Here is a 26,053-nt window from a genome sequence, read left to right as displayed (position 1 = left end):
CGAATAACATTCGGAAAGATAATTGGATGATAATTTTGGGACCTAAATTTTTACTTCATTGTGACGAGAAAGTTGTTTTAACCTTGTTCTTCTGTGGGAGTACACTGTATATGATTGAGCAAGAACCAACAACAGACATAAACATATAAAATTCGAGAAATAATTTATGAGCGAAAACATACATATTACATGCAGGCATGTACATGCACACACACTCTCCTCCTGAAGTGCTCACAAGCCAGTTATGACTTTATGAATCTTTACAGTATGCAAAAATGTCATATCATCACCCACTGTTACATTACAAATGGTACATCCAAGCACACATTTTCCAAAACAATGTACTCGTGCAGTAAACATATTCATTAACAAACAATGATATCAAGGAGAGTTTATAGTGAAAGTGACATTTATTTTTCAACTAAATTTGTAGATCCCAATAAAAATGTTCTTATTCTCAGCGAGCACTTATGACAAAGGAAAGAAGAAAAAAAAATTACTTACCTACGTATGGCATTATTAGATGGCAAATTTGAGATCCGTGTTTATTTCACTTTGAACAATGTATAGAGCCTCAACTAACATGCGGCTTATGCCAGTCACTGGACATGGCCTATTGTTTAACTATGGCTTTTACTGGAGAGCCATGCCTCAAAACCATCTTATACACCACTGAGCTATCATTTTGTGCTGTAGTCCAGGCAGCAGAGGCCTAACAATGGAAATACAAGTACAAGTATCATTTACCAGCTGCTGCTGTCAGAATGTGTATAGTCTGTCAACTAAATGAATGAATGTTATTTTGTTGTTGTTGTTGTTGCTGTTGTTGTTGTTGTTGTTGTTGTTATCATTTTTGTCTATTTTATATCATGTTTGGGTGCGTAATCATTCTCATCCTGATATATGTCCAAAATTTGTATCTACGTGGCAGTGATCATAAAAATCCTCATGAAATATAACAATATTTATGTACTCCTATCTACAATGCCTTGTTCGTTTGATCGGTGTAATAGTTCTTCAGGGCTGAACCTTGAATTACTCCCTTGTTGGGTATATATCTCTGGGCACGACAAAGTTTTTATCATGTTGGAGGATGTGTGCATGCTCATCTGAGGGGATTTGAACTCTAAACCTCCAGTGAGAGTCCCAAGTGTTTTTCACCATGACCAGGTGGCCCAAAGTGTTCACACATCAAGATCTAATTTTGCCATATCAGGCGGATACTCGTGTGATGATCTCAGAATGCATGCAAACAATATAATACGTAAAGTGGTATTAACATAAATGGATATATACATATATACAATCGACTCCCGTTAAAACGAAGACCCCGGGATCACCAGTTTTCTACTGTTGTATCGAAATTTTGTGATAACCAAACAAATAAACAATTAAAAATGAAAACCCTGAGCAGATAATTTAGGGGCCTGAATTTTTACTTCTCTGTAATCAGAATTCCCTTAGTACCGTGTTATCGTCGTAACAGGAGTGCAATGTATTAAACTCGCATACACAATGAAACAATTGGCAATAAAATGGCATTGGATCGGTGGGACATGTAAAAGTTGCATTTGTAAGCAGACTGTGTATGCAGATTATACCACAAGCACAGGACAGATGCGCTTTCTTTCATACTCCCTCCTAAAACAAAACAAAACAAAACAAAACAAAACAAAACAAAACAGATATCTACTCCAAAAATTGTCACGAATACTTTGTTTTGCAAACTGGTCATCAAGACATTGCAATTAAGGTTTTTGTTGTTGAGTTTTTTCCCCTCTTTTTTGTAGTTGTTGCTTTCTTCGAACACAATGGCCCTGATCGATAGGATGTGCCAGCTTGAGCTGGTATGATGGGTATGGTGGGCTAGCCCACCTTGGTATGGGCATACGACCTTACCACATATAATACCGTAGTGAAATCTCATCTAAACAATGATTTCTAGTCTGTGGGTGCATCTACATTGTTTCAATGTTTTATGAGAAGTTCTCCATATTCTGGGTCGTAGTTTATCATGACATGAGCCATATTGCTATGGAGTATTCAGCAATTCTCCTACTGTGACGCAATTGTGCACTTTTGGATAAACACAATTGTACATTCTTTTGTACTCTCATTCTGGGGCATGTATTCATAGCATAAACCTGAACATCACTGTAAGCATTACTCAGTATGCAGACAATACTGTACAAGCTGAAATTTTCGCGTACAGATATTTTCCCAACTTGCCACTTGGAGGACATTTTCGCGTGTTGTTAATTTTGCAGTTGCGAGGGTTCAACTGAACTAACGTATACGCAAGTTGTTATTTTCGTGTGTTGTTATTTTTGCGGTTCAAAGGCGATTCGCAAAATGTGCGAAAATAAAACCACTGCGAAAATTTCAGCTATACAGTAATTGAGTACCACTCAATGTCACCCCCATATGACAGTTTTACAACGTTGGGCTATGAAATCACATTCTACACAGCATTCGTCTTCTATATCAAAATATGATACATTTGTATAGATATCTGTTTGTACAATACTTTACATGACCAGAACAAAAGTGAAACTGAAACTATTTACTACACATGTGTTGTAAATGCCATAGCAGAATACTTCAATGTCAGCACCATGAAAAAAAAAAAAATGAATAGTAAACAATTAAGAGTCACTAAAAAACTAGAAATGTCGCTATGGCGACTGGTGCCTCCGCCATAATGCATGATTCTCCCAATAGGCGTATAGCACAATGTCTTCACAATGTGTGATCCATGACAGTTTCACATAACTGGCAAAATATTGAAATGACAGGTTTGTCAGAAATGTCTTGAACTGGGTTTGCTATAATTTTCTAAGAGTGCAGGTACACATATTTGGAGAATTTTTGGGAAGATTATACATTGAGTAATTTCCAAGGTATGAAGAAAGAGTGTGATGACGGTACAAAATAGATTTTTTTTTTTTTTTTTTTTTTTTTGGGGGGGGGGTGGTATTGAAACCTGGTCTTTGACCCTTAACATTTGACCTTTGACCTTCTGGCTGGAAATTTCCCGAAGAATCTCCATTAGGTAATGCATGTATTAAGTTTTGAAACTAATAATGCAAGCATTGCATATATTAGTATATGAGGGAAACAGTAAAATTTTGAGGAGTTGACCTTGACCTTTGACCCCTGACTATTGACCCATGACCCCTAAATTCCCTAGATAATCCCTGCCAGACAGTACATGCGTATGTACTAAGTTCCACGAATCTATACATTGAACCATTTGTGAGAAGTGATATTGCAACATTTTCACCTAACCTTTGACCTTTTGACCTTTGACCTTATGACATGAAACTCTCTCTGGAGAATCTTTACGCAGTAGTACATGTCCACACCAAGTTTCAAGAAAATACCTTCGGGCATTGCATAGATATGGGGGAAATTGCAACATTTGTAGCATTTGACCTTGACCTTTTGACCTTTGACCTCTGCCAATGTCACTAAAATCTATTCAACTAATTGTCCCATCATACATCATCCTTGGACCAAGTTTGGTGAAAGTTGCTTCATCCAGTTTTGAGTTATCACGTAAACAGATAAATTTTAGGATTTGACCTTGATCTTTGACCTTTGACCTCTGTCCGATTTCACTGAAAAACTAATCAAGTAATTGTCCCATCATACATCATCCTCCAACAAAGTTTGGTGAAATTTGCTCCACCCAGTCTTGAGTTATCGCGTAAACGGATACAATTTCTATCTATGCAATGCCCGAAGGTATTTTCTTGAAACTTGGTGTGGACATGTACTACTGCGTAAAGATTCTCCAGAGAGTTTCATGTCATAAGGTCAAAGGTCAAAAGGTCAAAGGTTAGATGAAAATGTTGCAATATCACTTTTCTCACAAATGGTTCAATGTATAGATTCGTGGAACTTGGTACATACACATGTACTGTCTGGCAGGGATTATCTAGGGAATTTAGGGGTCATGGGTCAATAGTCAGGGGTCAAAGGTCAAGGTCAACTCAAAATTTTACTACTTTCCTCATATTCTAGTATACGCAATGCTTGCATTATTAGTTTCAAAACTTAATACATGCATTACCTAATGGAGATTCTCCGGGAAATTTCCAGCCAGGGGGGTGTTTCATCAAGGAGTTCGTAGGAGGTTTTCACCGACAAATTTGAAAAGCTACTGAAATCCTTGCATCTGGGGGGCGTTTCATCAACGAGTTCGTCGGAGTTTTCACCGACGAATTTGCTATCAGCCAATCAGACGGAAGGATTTATACTGACAACTGTCAAAAGCTAATGAAATCCTTGGTCTGATTGGCTGATAGCAAATTTGTCGGTGAAAACTCCGACGAACTCGTTGATGAAACGCCCCCCTGATTGGCTGATTGCAAATTTGTCGGTGAAAACCTCCGACGAACTCGTTGATGAAATGCCCCCAGAACGTCAAAGGTCAAAGGTTAAGGGTCAAAGGCCAGGTTTCAATACACCCCCCCCCCCCCAAAAAAAAAAAAAAAAAAAAAAATCTATTTTGTACCATCATCACACTCTTTCTTCATACCTTGGAAATTACTCAATGTATAAACTTCCCCAAAATTCCCCAAATACGTGTACCTGCACTCTTAGAAAATTATAGCAAACCCAGTTCAAGACATTTCTGACAAACCTGTCATTTCAATGTTTTGCCATTTATGTGAAACTGTCATGGATCACACATTGTGAAGACATTGTAATATACGCCTATTGGGAGAATCATGCATTATGGCGGAGGCATCAGTCGCCATAGCGACATTTCTAGTTTCTCTTAACATTTTCCACAGTACCAGATGCAGTCATACATAAAAAGGTTAAAAACAGTACTCATATCAAGATGTCACATGCAAGGTACAGGTATATAACACTTACTTTAAAAAACCTTCTTTCAGCAAAACGTACAATTAACTTCCCAGAAGGCCTTTTCTAGAGGTTGCGTCATTACGAAGTTATCACATGCTTGAAGTCTTTTCTTCCTCTTTTTTTTTTCTTCACTTCCATCTCCTTCTTCCCTTTCCTCTACTTTTCAGATCAGTTTGGATGAACAAGAAAGGATAAGACTTACTTTGCTATGCTTTGGTTGACAGCTAAGAATAAAACAAGTTTGACATTGTGAATGATTGCTTCTCCTCTTCCATACCGCCGATGAAGTTTCTTTGCGATATCAAGAGACAGAGGCACACGGTATCCCATCTACCACTTCGTTCGGCAGCTGAATTACAGGAGGAACATTTCCTGTCTTCATGATCACAGGCAAAGAGGATCATGGTCAGCAACATGAGAAATTAAAAACAACATAATGAAGGGAGGACCCAGGGTGAATCTCAAACAGAATTTGGGACTTTGACACATACTTTGAAAGTCCTGGACTCAACCTGAGATTACCATATCTCAACTGGATATATGGTTGACTTCAGCCTTACATTGTCTCTGAGGCCCTCCTCCAGAAGAGCGTTAAAATCCAGGGGGCGGAGCTACTGCACCCCTACCTAAGCCCCTGCCCAGGCCCCTACCCAGACCCCGCCCAAGACCACGCCCTATACCACGCCCCACAGCTGGCTGGGGGGCCCCCCTTCCGGATCCCAGGGGGACGGCCCCCATTTGTTTGGTCAGCTCCTCCATGGACACCTCCTGTCTCACTGCACCTAAAAAGTTAATGTAAACACAATGGGGAGGGAAAATAATATGATGAATGAAAATACGTTTAGGCAGCTACAGTAGAAGCATATTGTAGTATTTCAGTGGGAAAATTTATTCTTTAGGGACCATAAGAAATCTATGCACGAAGTGATTGAAATAAGTTTGAAACTAGAAATATTGCTATGGCAACTGGTATGCCTTTGCCATATCACATGGATCTCCAAATAGGTGTATAGTACAACTATCTTGACAATGTGAGATGACAATTTCATATGATTGGGAAAAAATTTAAATGATGTGTCTGAATGTTTGGCACAACCACAAATGTGATGAATGTTCACATTCATTAAACCATGTTGTATTTGGAGGGGTACATGGCTTTAGAGAGCAAGTACTCCCGAATTTGTGCATTTTTAATTGATCTTTGACCCTTGCCCTTTGACCCCATAGCCTACAACTTTCTTCAAATAATCACTATTTGGTAATATCTAACCTTTGTGGCATTCAAGCTTTTTTTTTCTTTTTTTTTTCATAGGGGGAAAACATTTAACAGTTTAGTTGTTTAGTTTTCTCTCTGCCTTTGACCCCATAGCCCAAAACTTTCCCCAGAGAATTTTTATGTAGAATGACATGTATACACTAAAGTTTCTAGAAAATACATGTACCTTCAGGCATTGCAGAGATATGGGGTTAATATTGAAATCTTAAGAATTGTCCATTATCTTTGACATGTAACCTCGAGCATGTGCACCAAACAGTTGATAGGCACAGCTTTGCCTACTCATACATACATGTGCCAAGTCTCATTTGGATACCTCAAACAGTTCTCATGTTACACTGTCCACAAAATCGATAACGGACAGAAGGATGGGCGGACAATACTGAAAACAGAATGCTTCTGGTGCCACTTCAAGGTGGAGGCATAAAAATGCAGTCCAGGTTTGAAGCTCAAACTTTTGAAATCTTGTGTCAATGACAACAGGTTGAAATACAAACAACTTTTTTAACCCTTTCTGTGTCATGGACATTACACAGTGTGTACGAGTTCATGTGATTTTCACACTCACAGCACACAAAGGGTTTAACCCTAAAAAGGCCGGGGGGGGGGGGGGGGTGGGTTGAATCAACCCCCCCCTCGACATTTTTCGCGACTACTCCGCCGCGCAAAATTTTTTGACCGCGCCGTTCGCTGACTTTTTACTTTCAAGTCTCGCGCATCTTTTGACACCATTTTCGCGAAAATCGCGCATACCGTTACGACGCTGCGCGACCTTTAATACATGCCTGTCAGACCGAAAATGGCTCAAAAACGTGATTTTGTGTATAAAGTCTATGCAAATGGAGTTTTCTCTTCTTATTCATAAAGATATGATTATTTTCACTTTCATGGGCTGAAACTAATTGATTTTAGCATAATTATGCTTGAAATAGGTTCTGTCATAAATTTTGAGGAAAAAAAATGTCAAAACAAAAGGTCGAAAAAAGAAGGAAATACATAAGAAATTCATAAAACAATAAAATGCATAAGAAATTGATTTTGATACCAGATTTTTTTTTCATGTACATTGTTAGGAATGCTACAAAGAATGTTATCACCAAAAATTAGGATGCTAGGAGCTTTAATTTCTGATTTAGAGCAAAGAGTATGATTTTATGCATATATTAACATAATTAATCATTATGACGAAAATTTCCATTTTTTTTTTTAATAGTTTGGTAGATTACGCCACAGGTAATGCATGTGCCAATTTTCATGGCGATTGCGTGAGCGACGGCCGAGATCTCGGGGGGGGGGGGGGGGGGGGGGGGGGGGGGGGGGGGGGTTGAATCAACCCCTCCCCGGCCACAGAACACCCAAAAAAGCCCGGCCTGGTTAGGGTTAATACTGTAAAAGTGGAAATTTTTGCGGTGTTGAAATTTTCGCACATTTCGCGCAAACTGAAACTAGCGCGAAAATAAAAGCATGTAAATATTTTTGTTTGCCATACATTCCAGCAGTTAATGACTCGATTCCGCAGAATTAAAAACACGTTAAACTCTTCTTACCCTGCCGAGCGTGAAAAATTAGTCGCGTGAAAATATCCACTTTTACAGTAGAAAGGTGACACATCAAAAACAAATGCAACATGAGAACAAATTCAAGGGGGAAGAGGGAACCAGGGTTACCTGGATTTTGACGTGGAATGGTTGTGACTGGTTGCCAGGCAGCGGTGGGAAGGGGAACTTCTGTTGGAGGGGGTGCCTCTGCAGGCCCTGCATAGCGACTAGGTGCACCTGCTTGGGAGAGACAAGGAGCAAATCCGCATTCACAGATTGCCACTCACGAATTCTTACTCGAGCTTACATCACTACTTTGTCCTGTGCAGTAAACCTTGTACAAATCAACCTCACCTAGGTTCACAAATTGTGCGGGTCAATGTATCAAAAGGAGTCCTGAATTTGCTCCACTGTCACTGCTAATGATTTTTTTTTTTGGCAATATGAATATAAATACAAATACAATTACACAAATGAAGGTGTTTCAAGATACTGCTGACAAAAAGTAACTGGTATAAGTCAGGATATTAGATTTATGGTCCCATGTATGCTACATATGTGACATGTACTCATCAAATATAAATAATAATTAATAGATATTTATAACACACAATATATCCACTCAGGGGTACTTTAGGTGCTCACAATTAATGTTCATAACAAAACATACAATCTGACAGTAGAACAGCTCTGTGTTTACAACTTGTCTTACAACTTGCTTTTTCTCTTTTTCTTTTCTTTTTTTTTTTTTTTTGTGTTAGACTTTCCTCTTATAATTACCATCCAAAGTAGGGTTGTTGCTTCATGCGGCATTAACCTTGCATCTCAATAACCGACTTTATTTAAGAACTATGTATTTATGACAGTCATTCAAATGTATTGCACAGTCAACTGAGAATCTTTTCTCATGCAGTCACTGAATTATGAGCACATGGCCCCTCACTTTCACTTTGATAAAATCAATTGATCCTGACCACCGTTAGAGAGACCTTTCAGCCTCTATGCACAAAGGATAATTTTTCTACTCTCTGCTCAATACATCACATCCAATCATATTATCATTTGACTTACCTACTAAAAGTTACAGACAGAAAAAAAAGCAACAACAAATTATCAGCTAAAGGCTAATAGTTTGAGGACCTTTGAACCCTAAGCTTTCATCTTTCACCCCTGTCCAACTATCTATTCTTTCTAATAAAAATCTACACGAGCACTGGACAGTAATAGTTAATGCCATTGCTGGAAAATCATATTTTGTGCATAAGTCTTTTGAACTTGACCTTTGATCCCTCACAATTATCAGTTAAGGTAGTTGTTTATGTTTATTTTACCCTTTTGACTAAAATCAACAGAACTGTAGACTAATATTGCTCTGGCATCATTGACAGAAGTGTCTGAAGAAAAAACCTGTCGTTTCCTTTTTGTTGTTGTGACAAATGAAGGGATTGTATAGTTTTGGTTCAGACCTAACTTCAGGTTTCTAACACTTTTTGTTGAGATAATGAGAAACCTCTTATGAAATGTGGAAGAGCATGTAATTCTATGAGGAAATCAATGTTTATTTGATGAAAATTGGTTCCGAAATGGCTGAGACATCCAACACAGGGCGATCCTAATAAAATGTGGGACGAACCTTCTATTGCGATCGCTTTGTTTTACTTTATTTTTTTTTTTTATGTCTCAGTCATTCCGAAACCGATCTTCATCAAATAAACTTTGAATTCCTCTTAGAATGGCATGATCTATACTATTTCATAAGTGGTTTCTTGGTATCTTCCAAAACATTAAAAGCTCACTCCTGATCTCCATCAATACTGTACCAACCCTTTCAAATGTATACATACCTTGACTGGCACCATGTTCAGAGTCATTCACTTCTCCATTTGACCAGGGGCGAGACACCATGTGGGCGATACCTGAACAAAAATGAAGTTTGGAGGGAGAAAAGGGGGAGAAAGTAAGGAAAGCATTAAAGGGACTGTACAGTACTGGTTGAGGTGGGGATTCATGTTTTGAACATTCTTAAGTAAGATAATGAGAAACCTCTTATGAAATATGAAAGAGCATGCAATTTTAAGAAGGATTCAACGTTTATTTGATGAAAATTGGTTTTGAAATGGCCGAGATATCCAAAAAGGCCACGCCTTTTATTAGGATCTTTGTTTCACCTTGTTTTTGGATATCTCAGCCATTTCAAAACCGATTTTCATCAAATAAATTTTTGATGCCCCTGAGAAATGCATGCTCTTTGACATCTCATAGAGTGGTTTCTGAATATCTCGCAAATGTTAAATGCTAAATCCTCACCTAGACCAGAACTGTACACACCCTTTAAAATACTTCTCAACAGAAATGTGTCATTGTGTCTCAGCTCTGTTTAAAGGGATGGTACAGTTTTGGTAGAGATGAAAATTGGGCTTTTAACTTTTTGCGAGATACCAAGAAAACACTTATGATATAGTACACAACATACCATTTTAAGAGGAATTCAAAGTTTATTTGACGAAAATATGGTTTGGAATGACTGAAACATCCAAAAACAAAATAAAACAAAGCGATCGTAATAAAGTGTGGGTCCCACACTTTATTAGAAATGCTCTTTTTTTATATCTCAGCCATTTCAGAACCAATTTCCATCAAATAAACGCTGAATTCCTCATAGAACTACATGCTCTTTCACATTCTATAAAAGGTTTCTCATTATCTCACACACACACACAAAAAAAAAATGTTAGAAACCTGAAATTAGGTCTCAACCATAACTGTGCGATCCCTTTAATAACTATCTCCATTTCAACACTGAGTCATGGGATCAAGAATACAAAAAGAAAGAGAAATGTAAGACAGCAGTTGAATAGTAAGCAGCAAATGCATTTAGTGTAAAACCTTTCAAGCGCACTGCCATGCTATGGTGTGTCAACATCCAATTTCCCTTGTAAATACAGGAAGCTCCCATTAATTTGAAATCTTTTGGACTAGCACCATATTCTCTGAAATCAAAATGTTTTACATAAAGCTATTAACCACAACATACATTGAAAGCACAGAAGTCTTGTGTATACTACATCTGTTATGCAAATGATTGAAAAGGGGTGATGAAATAATGGGCACTTCGATGCTGCTATGTATATTTCTTTGATTTTAATGTCACCTAGATGTCTGTTAAAGGACAAGTTCACCTTAATAGACATGTGGGTTGAGTAAATGCAGCGATATTAGTGGAGCACATCATTGAGAGTTTGAGGAAAATCTGACAATCCGTTCAAAAGTTATGAATTATTGAAGTTTCTGCTCACTCAAGGCTGGATGAGAAGACTACTATAGCTTGTGATGTCACATGAGTACAACGATATAAAGAAAGAATAAAGAAAATTCAACATATTCTCACTTTTCTCGCATAACAAAAGAACACTTGACTTCTCTCTTTCAGAAGGCAGGGGGAATAATATTACCCTTAACATATGTCAGTAACAAGTCGAAGAAATGTGCACTTAATTCAAAAAGTAAAGTTTTGTGAAATTCTCTTTTTATTTTCTTTATATGGTTGTACGCATATGACATCATACACTATAGTAGTCTTCTCATCCAGCAGTGACTACGCAGATACTTTAAAAATCCATAACTTTTGAACGGATTGTCTGATTTTCCCCAAGCTTTCACTGATATGTTTTACCAATATTGCTGCATTCACTCAATCCACATGTATATGAAGGTGGACTTGTCCTTTAATTTCACACTCAGAGACCACAACAACTGTATTCACAGGAACACTTTCGAGAGCATTAAACAGAAAAAAAAGCAAAATGAACTGAATACACATTGAGCATTTGTTTACAAACCAATTGCTATGGGGCTCTTCAGAGTTGATTTCATTATTTCATTTACTGAGAGATTTCCACCATATCATTATGGTACATATACCGTATTGCTTTTACATCTCTTCATCTACCCATGATCACAATTTTTTTGGCAAAATATTATTTCCCATCAGCGGTGATCATTGTTACAAATTTTTGCTATAAACTTTAGCAATGATTTTGGGACCTGATCTTTTACTTTGTTTCCTTGAAACCTCATCATAACCATATTCATTACAAAAAGCGCACCTAAATGTATTATAAAATAAAATGGACAATGAAAGCCTGTTTGTTGTTTAGATGTTTACAAATCAAAGTTGAAGCAAAAGAAGACATGTTTGTATAACAAAAGACAATCAAGTTGTGGACTCAACCTAAAAAACTTCAACTGCGATCTTGCATGCTATGTGGTATTTTTCTGTGTGTGTGTGTGTGTGTGTGTGTGTGTGTTCATATGCACAAATATCACACATTGAGGGAAATGCGTTATGCTTTGGTGACCACTGCCAAAACTTTGTTATGCTGTACAGTATTACAAGTTTTTTAATTACTCTTTGGTGCTATTTTGATGGAAATAAAGAATTTAATTATGAAAAAAGTGTGTTTTGATGCGTGTGTGTTTGGCGGTAGGAGGGGGGGGGGGGAATGAGGTGAGACGAGGTGTACTCATTCAAGCAGACTGTATACTCACCTATTGTTGAAGGCTGTCTCATTGGCTTGTCTTCATACATCGCTGTCCTTGGTCCCTGTATTACAACAGATTACCATAAAATTACATAAATATAATAATTTTTCATACTTTTTTTGATTTTTTTTTTTCAATAGGAAATTTTATATTTGGAATTTGTATTTGAAATTTATCAAAAATCAATTTTGTTTCAGAAAACTCTTAATTTATCCTCTCCAGAATGTTGTACAACATGATTTAAACAGTAGAAATGTAAAATCTTATCATGACTTCTAAGAATTTGAAGGATCTTAAGGGTTAACCCATTCCTTATGGGAACCTGGCATATACCAGGTTCCCATCACGTCAACTTACATGTGGGAACCTGGTATACCAGCTTCCAAAAATGTTGACAAGAGTGTCTGCATTTGTGGCATAGTTTCATGTTTGAGTTATGCTGACTGGAAAAAAATGACTCCGACTGAAAGATTAGAGTTTCTACAGACAATATCTTTTCTTTTAGAGAATCAAAATTGCATGTATTCTAGTCTAATTTACCTTTTGCAAGGTAGTACAGCACTTGTCTTGCTATAAAACTCGTAGAAAGACGTAAGTAGCAATCAAGGCTGAGGTCACTACATTGTAGATTTTGACTTTCAATGACCCTGTTCATAACTCTGCCCTTTACAGTGTATACACGAGAGTTTGTAGGCCCACTGCATGCCCTATTCACATTCAACCTATATTTTGCATTACTTAGTTGGAGTTTATTTGGATGTAGAGACTGCATGTGCCATTGTTCGATGCCACATGCAGTTGACCGTGGGAAGAGGATACATGTGCCGTTTGACTGCTTTAATATGTACATGTGGATTACCATCCTGTCCTTTCTTTGTCGGCGAGCAAAAAATCAAAGCTTGTTTGGGGACACTGAAGATTTTAACCCGTTGAAGACTAGTCCTGAGTATACTTGTGCAGGTGTCTATGGGAATGGCATGTCATAGCACAATTAGCCCGTCTTCAATTACACAAGGAATGTGTTAATCTATGGTTCCATTCTATATTGAGAATGCCGCTACTGGCTAATGATCTAACCTCTCCTCCTGCGTTGACGCCTGGAGGTTGACCCATGCTCTTGGGGCCATCTGTTCTTCTTGGTGGGGAGACCCTGCTGCCAGGATACCTCCCCTGTTCCCTGGGCGGGGTGCGGGTCCTGTTGGGGAGGGTGACCTCCTTCACCTCGGCAGGGTAGACGATGGCAGCAGCGTTCTCCGCCTCCGGAATGTGGCTGGGTGTGAGCTCGACGTCGAAGCGCGGGCACACCGCATCACTCAGGCAATAGCTGGGGAATTGGCCAATTCAGAGCAAACATACAGGTCAGTGCCCATGATTGGAAGTGGATATGTGGACAGGTGTGCTACACCTTTCCTACAGAGCTACCGTCACACAATCTTATGTAATAGCTGCCACTTGATTGGAAGCAGCCACAACAAACTTCCCAAGGAAAGACAAACATTATTTGCTATTAAGTCTTTGCATATGGTGGCCATCGAATTTGTCTCCCATAGGCAATATTACACTTTAATTTAGTGGTTTGGTCAAATTCTTGTCCTCCATTGGACAAAAGTTATTGCATGATACACTGTACGTAGAAGACTTTCACATTCTCTTGGTGAGGAAAAAGCTGGAGTGTTCTGACACAGACATAAATAAACATGATTATTCATTGTCACAGTAGTAGCCATGATAGGAAATCATGGGCAAACACACTCAGATTGCAATAAGAACAACTTGATATCAGAATCATAATTTGAAACTAGATATATCGCTACGGCGATTGATATGCCTCCGCCATAATGCATGGTTCTCCTAATAGGTCTATAGTACAATGTCTTGACAATGTGTGATGACAGTTTCAAACAATTGGCAAAATATTAAAATGACAGGTTTGACACAAATGTGCTGAATGTTCACTTTCCTAGAACTAGGTTCAATTGGATGAATGATTAAAATGTCAGAGTGCAGGTATTTGGGGAACTGATGATTTTTACTTGACTTTTGACCCTTTTATAAGTTTATGCATTGAGTAATTTTCAAGGTATTGAGAAAAAGTATAATTTCAGTATCAAATGGGAAAATAGCATTATCTAAACCTTTCGTTTGACCTTTGACCTCACAGTTCCACAGAGAATCACTGTTAGGTAGAACATGCATAAATATATGTAAGTTTCATGATGATACCTTGAGTTACTTTCGAGATATGGAGGAAAAAGTGCAATTTAGCACTTTAACTTGATCTTTTACCTTTTGACCTTTGACCTTTAGGCAAGAAACTTCCCCAAAAATGTATATTGGGTAATACATGCCATACATCAAGTTAAAAAAAAAACCCTTCAGGCATATTGCATTTTAAGGAAAGTAGTGATATTATGAGGAGTTGACCTTGACCTTTGACCCCCCTGACCTTTGACCCATGACCCCCAACTTCCCTAGATAATCACTGCTCATCGGTACAAGCATATATACTAAGTTCCATGAAGATACCTTGAACCATTTGCGAGATACGGAGAAAAACATAAAATTTCATTTTTTTTTCACAAAATAACCTGTGACCTTTGACCTTTGACCCTGTGACCCTAAAATCCACCCAAAGTATTATCCCCCAAGGATATACCCTCATACCAAGTTTGATGTAAAACCACCACACGGTTCTTGAGATATCAACAAAAACAAAACGGGACGGACGGACGGACGGACGGACGGACGGACGGACGGACGGACGGACGACCCGAAAACATAATGCCTCCGGCCACTTCGTTGCAGAGGCATAAAAAATATGTATCACCCGCTACTTTAAAGGACCAGAAACATCACTGGCTATCAGGCGGCAGCTTGGTAGTCTAGAGGTTATGACGCCTGTCTAGCAATCAGGAGGTCATTGGTTCATGTCCAACCTGAGTATGTATGTATGCCCATGATTTTTTTATTCATTCATTTATTTTTTATCATGGGTGCTACTAAAGCACTAAAAAAATCAGTTCTTTTAATCGGTTCCTTCCACAGTTCTCCGAGTGCCTTTAATACCCCCAAACGAGATTCTTTTTGTCCGTCCACAGAGAGGCAGACAGGTTGGAAATCCACCTGTGTGAAGGCAGTCAAGCGGTACATTGTATCCCCCTCCCCATGGTCAACTACATGTGCCAGTGAACAATGGAGATATCGATAGGGTGGGTGGTATGAATAGAGCGAGCGCTGATGTGCTTACAGAATCTTTTGTTCTACACTAAACCAGGCACCTGACCAGGGTGACTGGGGTCAGCGAACACAGAAATCTATCTGATCTCAGCCATGATTGGTATGTACATGTTCGGACGGGTTTACAGCAGAACAAGCAAAAGATAAATCAGGAAAAAGGTAAATAATACTGTGAAATACAGATTTTTCAAGCAGAAGGAGAACAAATATGCTGATAGCATAAACTCTGATCTTTTTATCAAACCCACTTTTCTTAGCATTTTAGCACTAAGAAACATGAATTTAGGTCATGAAAGCAGGCACTCTTGTCTTCATTTTGGGAACCTGGTATACTAGGTTCCCGTATATCAGTTGCTCCCACGGGAACCTGGTATACCAGGTTCCCGTAAGGAACGGGTTAATTGCCTCAGCCACTGCAATGGACAGCTGATGGTTTTCATGATTTCTAGCTGTTGCCATGGAATGTGGTATTAATTGACCCTTGACCCCACCACGAGTACTTGACAAACTCCAGAGGGCAGCAAATAAAGATTGATTCCATTAGGCTATCACATTCACCCATGCTACTGGGTCTTTAACTCTTTATGTGCCATGGTGTAAACCCCCTGTGTGCCACATTATTCTGAGACGCCAACGTAGTAACGCTTTGGAAAAACATTCTGCTTTTCTAATCTATGTAACTCTTACACTAGATATTTGTTACCTTGGACATGTTTTGAGAAAAGTTGCAGAGAAAATGTCAAGCTTTGCTTTGATGTAAATTATATGACAAATCTATGACTGTTTTTCTTTCAAATGACCAATAGAAACATGATCATCATTGTAGAGGCACGACTTTTGCACAAAAAAGAGTGACAGAAACTTTAATAGAACATTCTCGCAAATCAAGTCGGAAACACCGCTAAAAAGTCACAACGTAATATGGATAATCACAACGTAAAATGCAAGCTGCATGTGACAGGAATGGAATCGTGAGAAATGGCTCTATTGTTCTGAGGCATTTGGCTATTCATTAAATCGGTTTGGGCAGGTGTGTGCATCTGAGCAGAATATGCGAACTTAGCATGCCGACGACTGAGTCGGGCGTGTGACCGTGGCACATAAAGAGTTCAAAGAGCTCTGTTTCAGAGGGAAACTCACCAGTATTTGTTGCAAGTACCCAGGGCACAGTTCTCTAGTGTGACTTCATTCTCCTCATGAAAGGCACATCTGCAATGAAGTAAGAATACACAATTACTCAGGCAATGCACACTGTGACCATGCATCACAGAACAAACAAAGAGTGGCATGTCAAGATTTGATGCAAGGACTAACAAGGAAAAGTAGAAATTACGCGGTGCGTAACATATGTCCCCGCCGGAAGTAGCATTTTGTAACAAAATGTGCAATATAGGTAAAAAATCAAGGTCAAAGGTCAAAGAAGTCAAAGGTCAAAATTCTGTGTAGAAGTTTTGAAGCCCTCACCTAGTGCCATCACATAAAGCAAATGGAATCGAAATTGGGTTAGAAATGGCGAAGGAGTAGCATTTTGTAGCCAATGTACAATATAGGTCAAAAATCAAGGTCAAAGGTCAAAGAAGACAAAGGTCAAAATTCTGTGTAGAAGTTTTGAAGCCCTCACCTAGTGCTATCACATAAAGCAAACGGAATCGAAATCGGGTTAGAAATGGCGAAGGAGTAGCATTCTGTAGCAAAATGCACAATATAGGTCAAAAATCAAGGTCAAAGGTCAAAGAAGTCAAAGGTCAAAATTCTGTGTAGAAGTTTTGAAGCCCTCAACTAGTGCCATCATATAAAGCAAACGGAATCGAAATCGGGTTAAAAATGGCGAAGGAGTAGCATTTCGTAGCAAAATGTACAATATAGGTCAAAAATCAAGGTCAAAGGTCAAAGAAGTCAAAGGTCAAAATTCTGTATAGAAGTTTTGAAGCCCTCACCTAGTGCCATCACATAAAGCAAACGGAATCGAAATCGGGTTAGAAATGGCGAAGGAGTAGCATTTTGTAGCAAAATGTACAATATAGGTCAAAAAATCAAGGTCAAAGGTCAAAGAAGTCAAAGGTCAAAATTCTGTGTAGAAGTTTTGAAGCCCTCACCTAGTGCCATCACATAAAGCAAACGGAATCGAAATCGGGTTAGAAATGGCGAAGGAGTAGCATTTTGTAGCAAAATGTACAATATAGGTCAAAGGTCAAGGTCAAAGGTCACAACTGAAATTCTGTGTAGAAGTTTCAAAGCTCCCATGTAGTGCTATCATATAAAGCAAACAGAATCAAAATTGGCTCATAAATGACAGAGAAGTAGCAAATTGAAGATTTTGATCACACACGGACGCACACACGGACACACGGACACACGGACGGACGGACGGACGGACACACGGACGGACGGACACACGGACACACACACGTACGGAGCCCGTTTCATAGTCCCCTGCTCGAACTCGTTCGGCGGGAACAAAAATGAGTGAAATAGGTCAGCCAGTATCTTGTCACTTTTTAGCTTTGGTGTTTTCTGAAAGTGCAATCTCTCTTATACATAATTCTTAGGTTTAGGTACATAAAATGAATAAAAAGTTGCGGCTTTTTTTTTTGCTTTTTTTTTGCTTTTTTTTTTTTTAGTTTTTCCAGAGCACTTTGGAGAAGTGTTATTAGGTTTGTCTCAGAGGCTCCATTTCATTTCTTGGAAACCCTTTACCAGAGACTCTAACCCCAAGCACCTTCTGATCTGGAGATTCTCCCGCCTGAAATCCCTAGCAAACGGGAGACTCCAACTTTGATGTGCGTGAGGCGCACATCACGAGCGCAAAGCACGTAGTTCCTCGGCGGCTGGAGTCCCACTCTAGGGTTTTATGTGCTCTCTTGTGCCATCTCATGCTTATTTTTAAACATACAATGACACTCAGCAAGAAATCATTTCAAGCGGGAGACACAGAGCCAGGGCGGGAGAAATTAGATCTCTAGCGGGAGAACGGGAAGAATGGGAGATTTTGCAAAAATGGGCTTTCAGCGGGAGAGTTGGAGTCTCTGCCTTTACCCGCTCTTCAACAGCTAAAAGCTCTTTAAATTGCATCAATATGGGACTACAAGAGGTTGGTGAGACAAACGTTTGTCAGATGCTTGAAAGACAAATAGAGACAGAGAGAGAAAAAGACACACACACACATGCAAACATAAACACACACACAAACATAACAACACACACACAAACATAACAACACACACACAAACATAACAACACACACAGAATAAACATATAAAGAGTAGGGAGGTATCCTGGAGAAGTTGTCAAATGCAGAAAAAAAAAAACTAGCTGATATTTTGGGTGGTAAGGCCTAGGGGTCACAGTCATTTCAGTGTATTTAGAGTAAACTTTAATTGCACAGGCATACTAGGTGAAATCATTTGAAAAAAAAAATGACATCATTTGACAGAATTTGGGTGTTTGTTGTTTGTTTTGGTTGTTTTCTTTGCTTTATTGTGTTTTGTTTTGTTTTGTTATTTAGTTAGTTAGTTAATTGGTTAGTTTAGTTTATCTTATTTCAGTTTAGTTTAGTTTAGTTTTGTTTTGTTTTGTTTTTTACAGTAGTTTAGTTTAGCTTAGTTTACATTAGTTTAGTTCAGTTTAGTTCAATTCACTTTAGCTTAATTTTGTTTTGTTTTGTTTTGTTTTGTTTTGGTTTTTTTTGTTTTGTTTTTTTGTACAGCAGGTGGCCAGGTGTACGAACCTTGTATTCTAGATGTAGTTTACTTTAGTTTAGTTTAATTTAGTTTATATTAGTTTGGTTCAGTTTAGTTTAATTTAGTTTAGTTTAGTTTTGTTCTGGGTTTTTTTTGTACAGCAGGTGGCCAGGTGTACGAACCTTGTATTCCAGATGTAATCCCAGGCACAGGAAGCCAAGAGGGCAGCCACCTGACTCTTGGAGGGAACAATCTCATCTGCATGCTTGAAGAGTTCCAGAATGAGGACTTCCATCTCGTAGACCTTGCTCAGGTTGTGGGACATGCCTGTATACAGAAATAAGGTAATCACTCACATAGTACCGACAGGTTTTCAGCACGACACCTAGACTGAAATACCTGATCTATGACCACATTGAATAATGTGGGAAACATTACAGACAACTAAGAAGTAATGAAAGCTGTATCAACTTTTGTGAGGCAGCGGAAAACTCCAAATGGGACTAAGAGAGCCAGCCAACCAGCCCCCCCCCCCCCCCCCCCCTCCCCTGTCCAGGCCCTTTAATCAAGGTGAAAGGATTTCATATGCATAAAAGCACTGAAGTTTTAGCTAATTACATGCCATTGCTATTTAAAAACAATGAGCTGAGAAATGACAGTTGTTGAACATCATAGCCTGACGATTTTATGAACTGCAACCATACAAATAGTACAACTATTCCAAAAAACTGCAGGCAGCTCGGCCGTAATCTGGCAGAACTGCGTATCTCCTTTAACACATTACGCCAGAAATCGGGTTTAAAGATTCAATGTTACACCTTTCTAAACTGAGATACGATGAGTTGCATTTGTCCTCTTTTCTCGGTCATAATTGGTCTAAAGAATTTATTTCCAGCAAAAAAATGACAATTTGACCTTTTTAAGTAGTAAAAATTACCAATTTAAAAAACTTACGCAGTTCTGCCAGATTAATCGTCGCCAAATTTTTGCGATCGTAATCTGGCAGAACTGCGTATCTCTGGTCACGTGCCCGGGTTGATCAGCCAGAACTGCGTAAGTTTTTGGCCATGCGGGGGGTTTTTCAGGCAGAACTGCGTATCTCTAGGAGATACGCAGTTCTGCCTGATAAGCACGTGTTTCATCAGGCAGAACTACGTATCTCTTTTCGTCGTCAACCACGTGCTTATCAGCCAGAACTGCGTATCTCCTAGAGATACGCAGTTCTGGCTGATAAACACGTGGTTTATCAACCAGAACTACGTATCTCGGTCTATTTTCTGCGGGTTATCTATCGTATTTTACCATCCACCCTCTTACTATTCAGCGGATGCAGTGTCAAAACAATGAATATTTTAGATTGAGTACAATTTTCTTGAAATGTTTGTATTGTATAAAGTCATCATTATTGATTCACATTTAATTTCATTTTATCCATTCATTTGTATGAGGAAAATAACTTGCTTTCCCCAAATGTTGTCAGTCTGTGTTCATGTTTCAGTATTATTTAGCGGCACAAGAAGTACTGCTACATCAAAAGCCTGGCTGCTGCTTGGGTTATTGTCGATCTCGTGAAGCATTGCATTTGGATTAAGAATAATATTAGAGTAGATTCTAGATGTTAAGCTATATTGTTCATCAAGACTACAGGAACTACACTGTAGACCGTCTAGACCGTAGTCTATTCAGGCCTAACGATACACTAGACATCTAGAGAGTAGTAGAGCGCTACGTAGGAATCTGCATACGATAGGCCTACTGATCTCATCATTATCCTAGTATTCTTACTCTATGCCCAAAGTAAGAGTAAGCCTAGACCCTTTTGGCTGAAGGCCTAAACTCTATTTAAACTAAAGAATACTAGGAGCTAGGCCTGACTAAAAGTTTATTTACAGCTTTATTAGAAAATAAAAAAATAGACCCTAGTTCTCGTTTGTGTCGACTCCTACTGTAGGCCTTATTGTCGCTACAGTACTAACGTTAGGGTAGTAGTGTTCTAACCGTTACTATCTACGCAGGCCTATTAAAAACGTACGAGAACTCTCGAACTCTGTCTACTCGATTGTCTAGGTCTATGTAACATCCAGACGTCTATTTTGGGGCGTCATTATAACAGACTAGTAGATCAATGAAAATTAGTTTCTAGATTTTCTAGTCTAGACTCTAGATCTAACGCTAGACTCTATATCCAGGTAGGGGCTAAATCTAGCGTTACAGCTAGACTGTTTATTGGGGATCTAGGCCTAGAAGGTACTAATGTTATAGTAGATCTAAGAACAACGTAAAGCCTAACCTGCCTATCTATAATGACTAACGGTAAGTGTATAAAGTCTATAGCCTATAATGTCTAGTACTGTAGTAGTACTAGTAGTAATGTATAGAACACAGATCTAAATCTAAGTTTCAGATCTATTTCTAGGGCTAAATGTTTATAATTTAGCGTTTAACCTGTAGATTCTAGATTCTTCATATTACAGACTTCAAGAATGTCTGGCCGAATCAAATCTAGAAAAATAGAAAACCGAGTAAAGACAGAATAACCGGCGATTCAGCCTAAGTTAAGTAACGGTAGGCCCCAGTAGTCTACTCATGTACTAGTAGTAGGCCCCTACTGCACAACTCTACTGGGAGTACCGGTACGGTACCGGTATTAAAAAGTAAACTGTAATTTAAGTGTTAGTATTGGTCAATTTCTGACGTCTGTAGGATTGGATCGAAAATGCCATCGTTATGGACGGTATCCTATATATTCATTAAACTTCTCGAGATCAATCCCATAGATCCAAGCCCACTAACCGCTTATTACAATGAAAAATAAAATAAGAAGCTATGGTCAATGGATTACAGATATTGTTGTTCGCGTGACCTACGCTACCGCACAGTACATTGATTTCACGTACACTAACAATGGACAAGTGCTGCAGCAGTACTAAGTAGGCCTAAAGTTGACTGGAGCGTGATGTCAGACAAGATGCAAACTACAGTCAAACTCGGATACCTCGACGTCGGATAAGCCGAATATCACTTACCTCGGGGGCAAAATGAAAGTCCCGATTGTTCCTATGGAGTTTCCGTGTATTAAAATTCGCGTAGCTCGAAAAAGATAACTCGAAGTTCGGTTACCTCGAAGGGAAATCTAATGTCCCGATCTTCATTAACTTATTGTTTTTCCCAGCATGTTGCTCGAATCGAAATTGTAAACATCACTCAGCATCTCCGATTAAGCGCGCGTGGACAGCGAAGACATGTCACAAATGTTTTCACGCTCGATTGTAAAAATTCTGAGACCAGAACAATCGCGCGCCCAAGAAGAAATACCCGATACACAGCTGACAAGGAAAATCCCCAACACCTACCAACACACGTACATGGTATGCACATAGCACCCGTGCCAATGGAGTGCTTTACGATAGCACTACGCGCTGCCCCATCATTTGCTTTTCTTTAACCACTGTGTTTTGATTTTTGATCGAGACAGTCATACCGTGCGCGTAGATTTCTCAACCGTCGGGGCGCACCTGCTTACGTTGACAGTTATATCTTTGTCATTAATCACGCTCCACTGTCAAAACATCAATCTCCCTCGTAGTGCCTTTTTCTAAACTATTTTTTTTTTTTTTTTTGCCTTTCACGAAGTTTACTTCCCCGAGAACGCAAGCACTGAAACTTTTTTTTTTTTCCCAGCAATGCGATTATGAAAATCTGGAAGTGTAGGCCGATCCCAATGAAGAATAGAATTCACAGGGCTCCGCACTAAGTTTTATCGGGCCACCAATATCATTGATTTTTATTTTCTGGAGGTCGAAAGTAAAATCTGGTGACAAAAAAAAAATCAGGAAAAACATTAGAAAAACTAAATCGGTCCTACTAAACATAGACAAATTAATATTAAACATTATTGAAGTGATACAGATGTCCATGTCTAAAACAAATGAATAGAAAATTCAATCATCTTACTCTGTGTTTAAAGATTTGACAAATACATGTAGGCGTAGCTGTTATTATAAAAGTTGATGCCCATATATTGAGGTCTAAACTTACGTTTGAAATGAGAAAATGGGAGCATTTGCTGACATTTGTTAGCATCCGACATTTGTTTTAGCATTGTAAAAAGCCGAAAGTTACCGTTATTCATTTTTAAATGTAAAAGCAAACGATCGACATTCATTTTAGATCTTACGGAGCTGAATACTATCCTAATCCATTTCCAAACGTGAAAGCAAACATCCGCTATTTGTTTTAGCATCTAACTGAGCGGATTAATACCATTAATCATTTCCAAATGTTAAAGCAACAATCTGTTATTTATTTTTGCATCGTACGGAGCAGAATATTACCGTTATTCATTTCAAACATCCGACATTTATTTCATTATCGAACGGAGCCGAATGTTACTGGGCACTGTCCACTTCCAAAAGTGAAATAAATCATCTGACAATTATTTTATCATCGCACGGAGCCGAATGTTACTGTTTTTCATTTTTGAACGTCAAGGCAGACATCAGACATTTTGGACCATGAAACGTATAGCTGAATGTTACTGATATTTATTTTGAAATGTACCGTAGCAAATATCCAATATTTTTTTTTTTATCATCGTATGGGGCAGAATGTTACTGCTGTTCACTTCCAAACATGCCAAACGTAAAAGCAATCATTCGACATGTATTTTAGCATCTTCCGGAGCTTAATGCTATTGACATTTACTTTCGAACGTAAAAGCACACATCCGGCATTTATTTTATCAGCGTACGGAGTTGAATATTATTGTTATTCACTTCAGAACATCAAAGCAAACATTCGACATTTATTTTAGCATCTTCCGGAACTAAATGTTATTGCAATTTACTTTCGAACATAAAAGCAAACATCCAGCATTTATTTCATCATTGTCAGGAGTTGAATATTATTGTTACTCTTTTCCGAACGTCAAAGCAAACATCAAACATTGATTTTACCATCAAACGCAGCTGAATGTTGCTGTTATTCATTTCGAAATTTAAAAGCAAACATGAGACACTTATTTTAGCATCATATGGACATGATGGAGCAGAATATTACCGCTATTTTCTTCTGAACATAAAAACGATCATCTGACATCTATTTTAGCATCTTTCCGGAGCCGAATGCTATTGCTATTTACTTTCGAAAGTATAAGGAAACATCCGACATTTATTTAACCATCGTACGGAGTTGAATGTTATTGTTTTTCATTTCCGAATGTCATAGCAAAAATTCGACATTTATTTCAGCGTTTTCCGGAGCCGAATGTTATCCTTATTCATTTCCGAACGCAAAATCAAATATCTAACAGTTTTAGCACCATACGGAGCTTTATCGTCTTATCGTTATTCATTTCCAAAAGTATGAGCAAACCACCGACATTTATTTTAGTATCATACCGAGTCGAATGTTACCGTCATTCATTTCCACAAATAAACGCAAAACTCTGACATTTATTTTAGCATCTTACGTAGCCGATTGTTACCGCTGTTCATTTTCAAAAGTAAAGGCAAACATCCGACTTTTTTTTTTGGTGGCGCGATCGGGCCACCAAAATCTTTATTTCTGAAATTTTGATTTCATTTCCGATTTTCACTCAATTCATTCATATAAAAGTTGATTCAATTCAAATTGACAAGCATGCAAACAATCAGTAGGCACTATAACAGACACCATGTTGAACATCGATAAACGTCGAACATCGATAAACATCGGATAAGTCGAAGAAAATTCGACGTACGCGTACCTCGAAATTCGCGTACGTCGAACCATTTTCTTCAGTCCCGACGAATTCGAGGTATCCGAGTTTGACTGTATAACGTTTGTTAGATCTAGAAATGCTCTAGGCTTAAAAAACACTAGATTGTAGCAAAACTTAATAGTAAGGTATACCGCATATTGACCTGTTTTGAAGCCTGCCAGTCTATGAAGGGAAAGAAAGTGGCAATTTCCCCCAAGAGTAACGAGGGTTATTGCTTTAGCGTGACTGTCGTCGTGTACAATACACGTAGCCGTACGACGTGTCTAGCTAGCTAGCTAGGCACTGCTAGCCTGAACGCGCAGCGCGTTCGTCACTACCAAGGTCGCGCACGCGCGTGTTAAGATATACCATGTCCGTGCGGGATGCAGGAACACCTTGGTCCAAGCGTTGTCGTAAGTCGACTTACGCAGTTCTGTCTGATTAACATCGGAAAATTCATTTCGAATCTCGACTTACGCAGTTCTGCCAGATTAATCGCCCTCTCTCCTCAGGAATTTTGCCAAAATCACTTTCTAAAAATAACTTTCTGTACCGATTCACAACTTATTTTTTGGCCCACTTGAAAGAGCATGAGAAAAAACACACAAAACACTCAAAACCTGAAAATCGACCAAAATCGACTTAGGGAGTTCTGGCAGATTACGGCCGAGCTATTAAATAATCAAAAAGGGGGAAAATACCACAAAAATGGTAATAATGATGTGATACAGCCCACAGGTAATCAGTGCAACTAGAAAAACAGAAACAAATTAACAAAAGAAAAAGGTTTGTGGGTAAATTGTGTCTCTGTATGTACCGCTAACTCATCTAGAAATATGATATGACAGACTACCTGCATTACGAGCCAGCCACTCAAGTGTGAACTCCACTTCCTCTCTGCGTCTCAACTGTACAGCAACGGCAAGACAGCAGTGGCAAAGGGGAGAAAGGGCAGATACCAGCACGCATTATACAGAGGAGCCACAATATTGCAATACTGAACAGACTTTCACTAACGGTTCTCTTAACCTACTGTGACCATGACCTGTCACCATGGCAACATGCTGGAGTTACAGAATATTACTATCCTGACTTGGCATTTTTGAATTCTCCAGACTCTGGGCTTTGCAGGAGTAAATTACATATTTGAAGATTATCTATG

General features: G+C 38.7%; 1 protein-coding gene across 1 annotated transcript in view; it reads right to left on the bottom strand.

Annotated features, from left to right (window-relative positions):
* Window positions 1–5,207: 5,207 nt before the first annotated feature.
* LOC139713420 (protein maelstrom homolog) overlaps window positions 5,208–26,053 on the bottom strand; it is a 28,928-nt gene continuing 8,082 nt past the window's right edge. The window contains exons 6-13 of the mRNA XM_071625154.1: window positions 25,745–25,799; window positions 19,334–19,478; window positions 16,612–16,680; window positions 13,312–13,558; window positions 12,241–12,295; window positions 9,537–9,608; window positions 7,822–7,929; window positions 5,208–5,660 (exon numbers count right to left, since the gene is read on the bottom strand). Of these exons, the coding sequence (XP_071481255.1) occupies window positions 5,470–5,660; window positions 7,822–7,929; window positions 9,537–9,608; window positions 12,241–12,295; window positions 13,312–13,558; window positions 16,612–16,680; window positions 19,334–19,478; window positions 25,745–25,799 (942 nt within the window). The 3' untranslated portion in view covers window positions 5,208–5,469. The remainder of the gene's footprint in view (window positions 5,661–7,821; window positions 7,930–9,536; window positions 9,609–12,240; window positions 12,296–13,311; window positions 13,559–16,611; window positions 16,681–19,333; window positions 19,479–25,744; window positions 25,800–26,053) is intronic.

Source organism: Diadema antillarum, unplaced genomic scaffold (genome assembly GCF_040938485.1).
Source record: "Diadema antillarum isolate AM-2024a unplaced genomic scaffold, OU_Dant_1.0 seq00001959_RagTag, whole genome shotgun sequence".
NCBI classification, from domain to species: domain Eukaryota; kingdom Metazoa; phylum Echinodermata; class Echinoidea; order Diadematoida; family Diadematidae; genus Diadema; species Diadema antillarum.
This window is presented reverse-complemented; position numbering and strand designations above follow the sequence as displayed.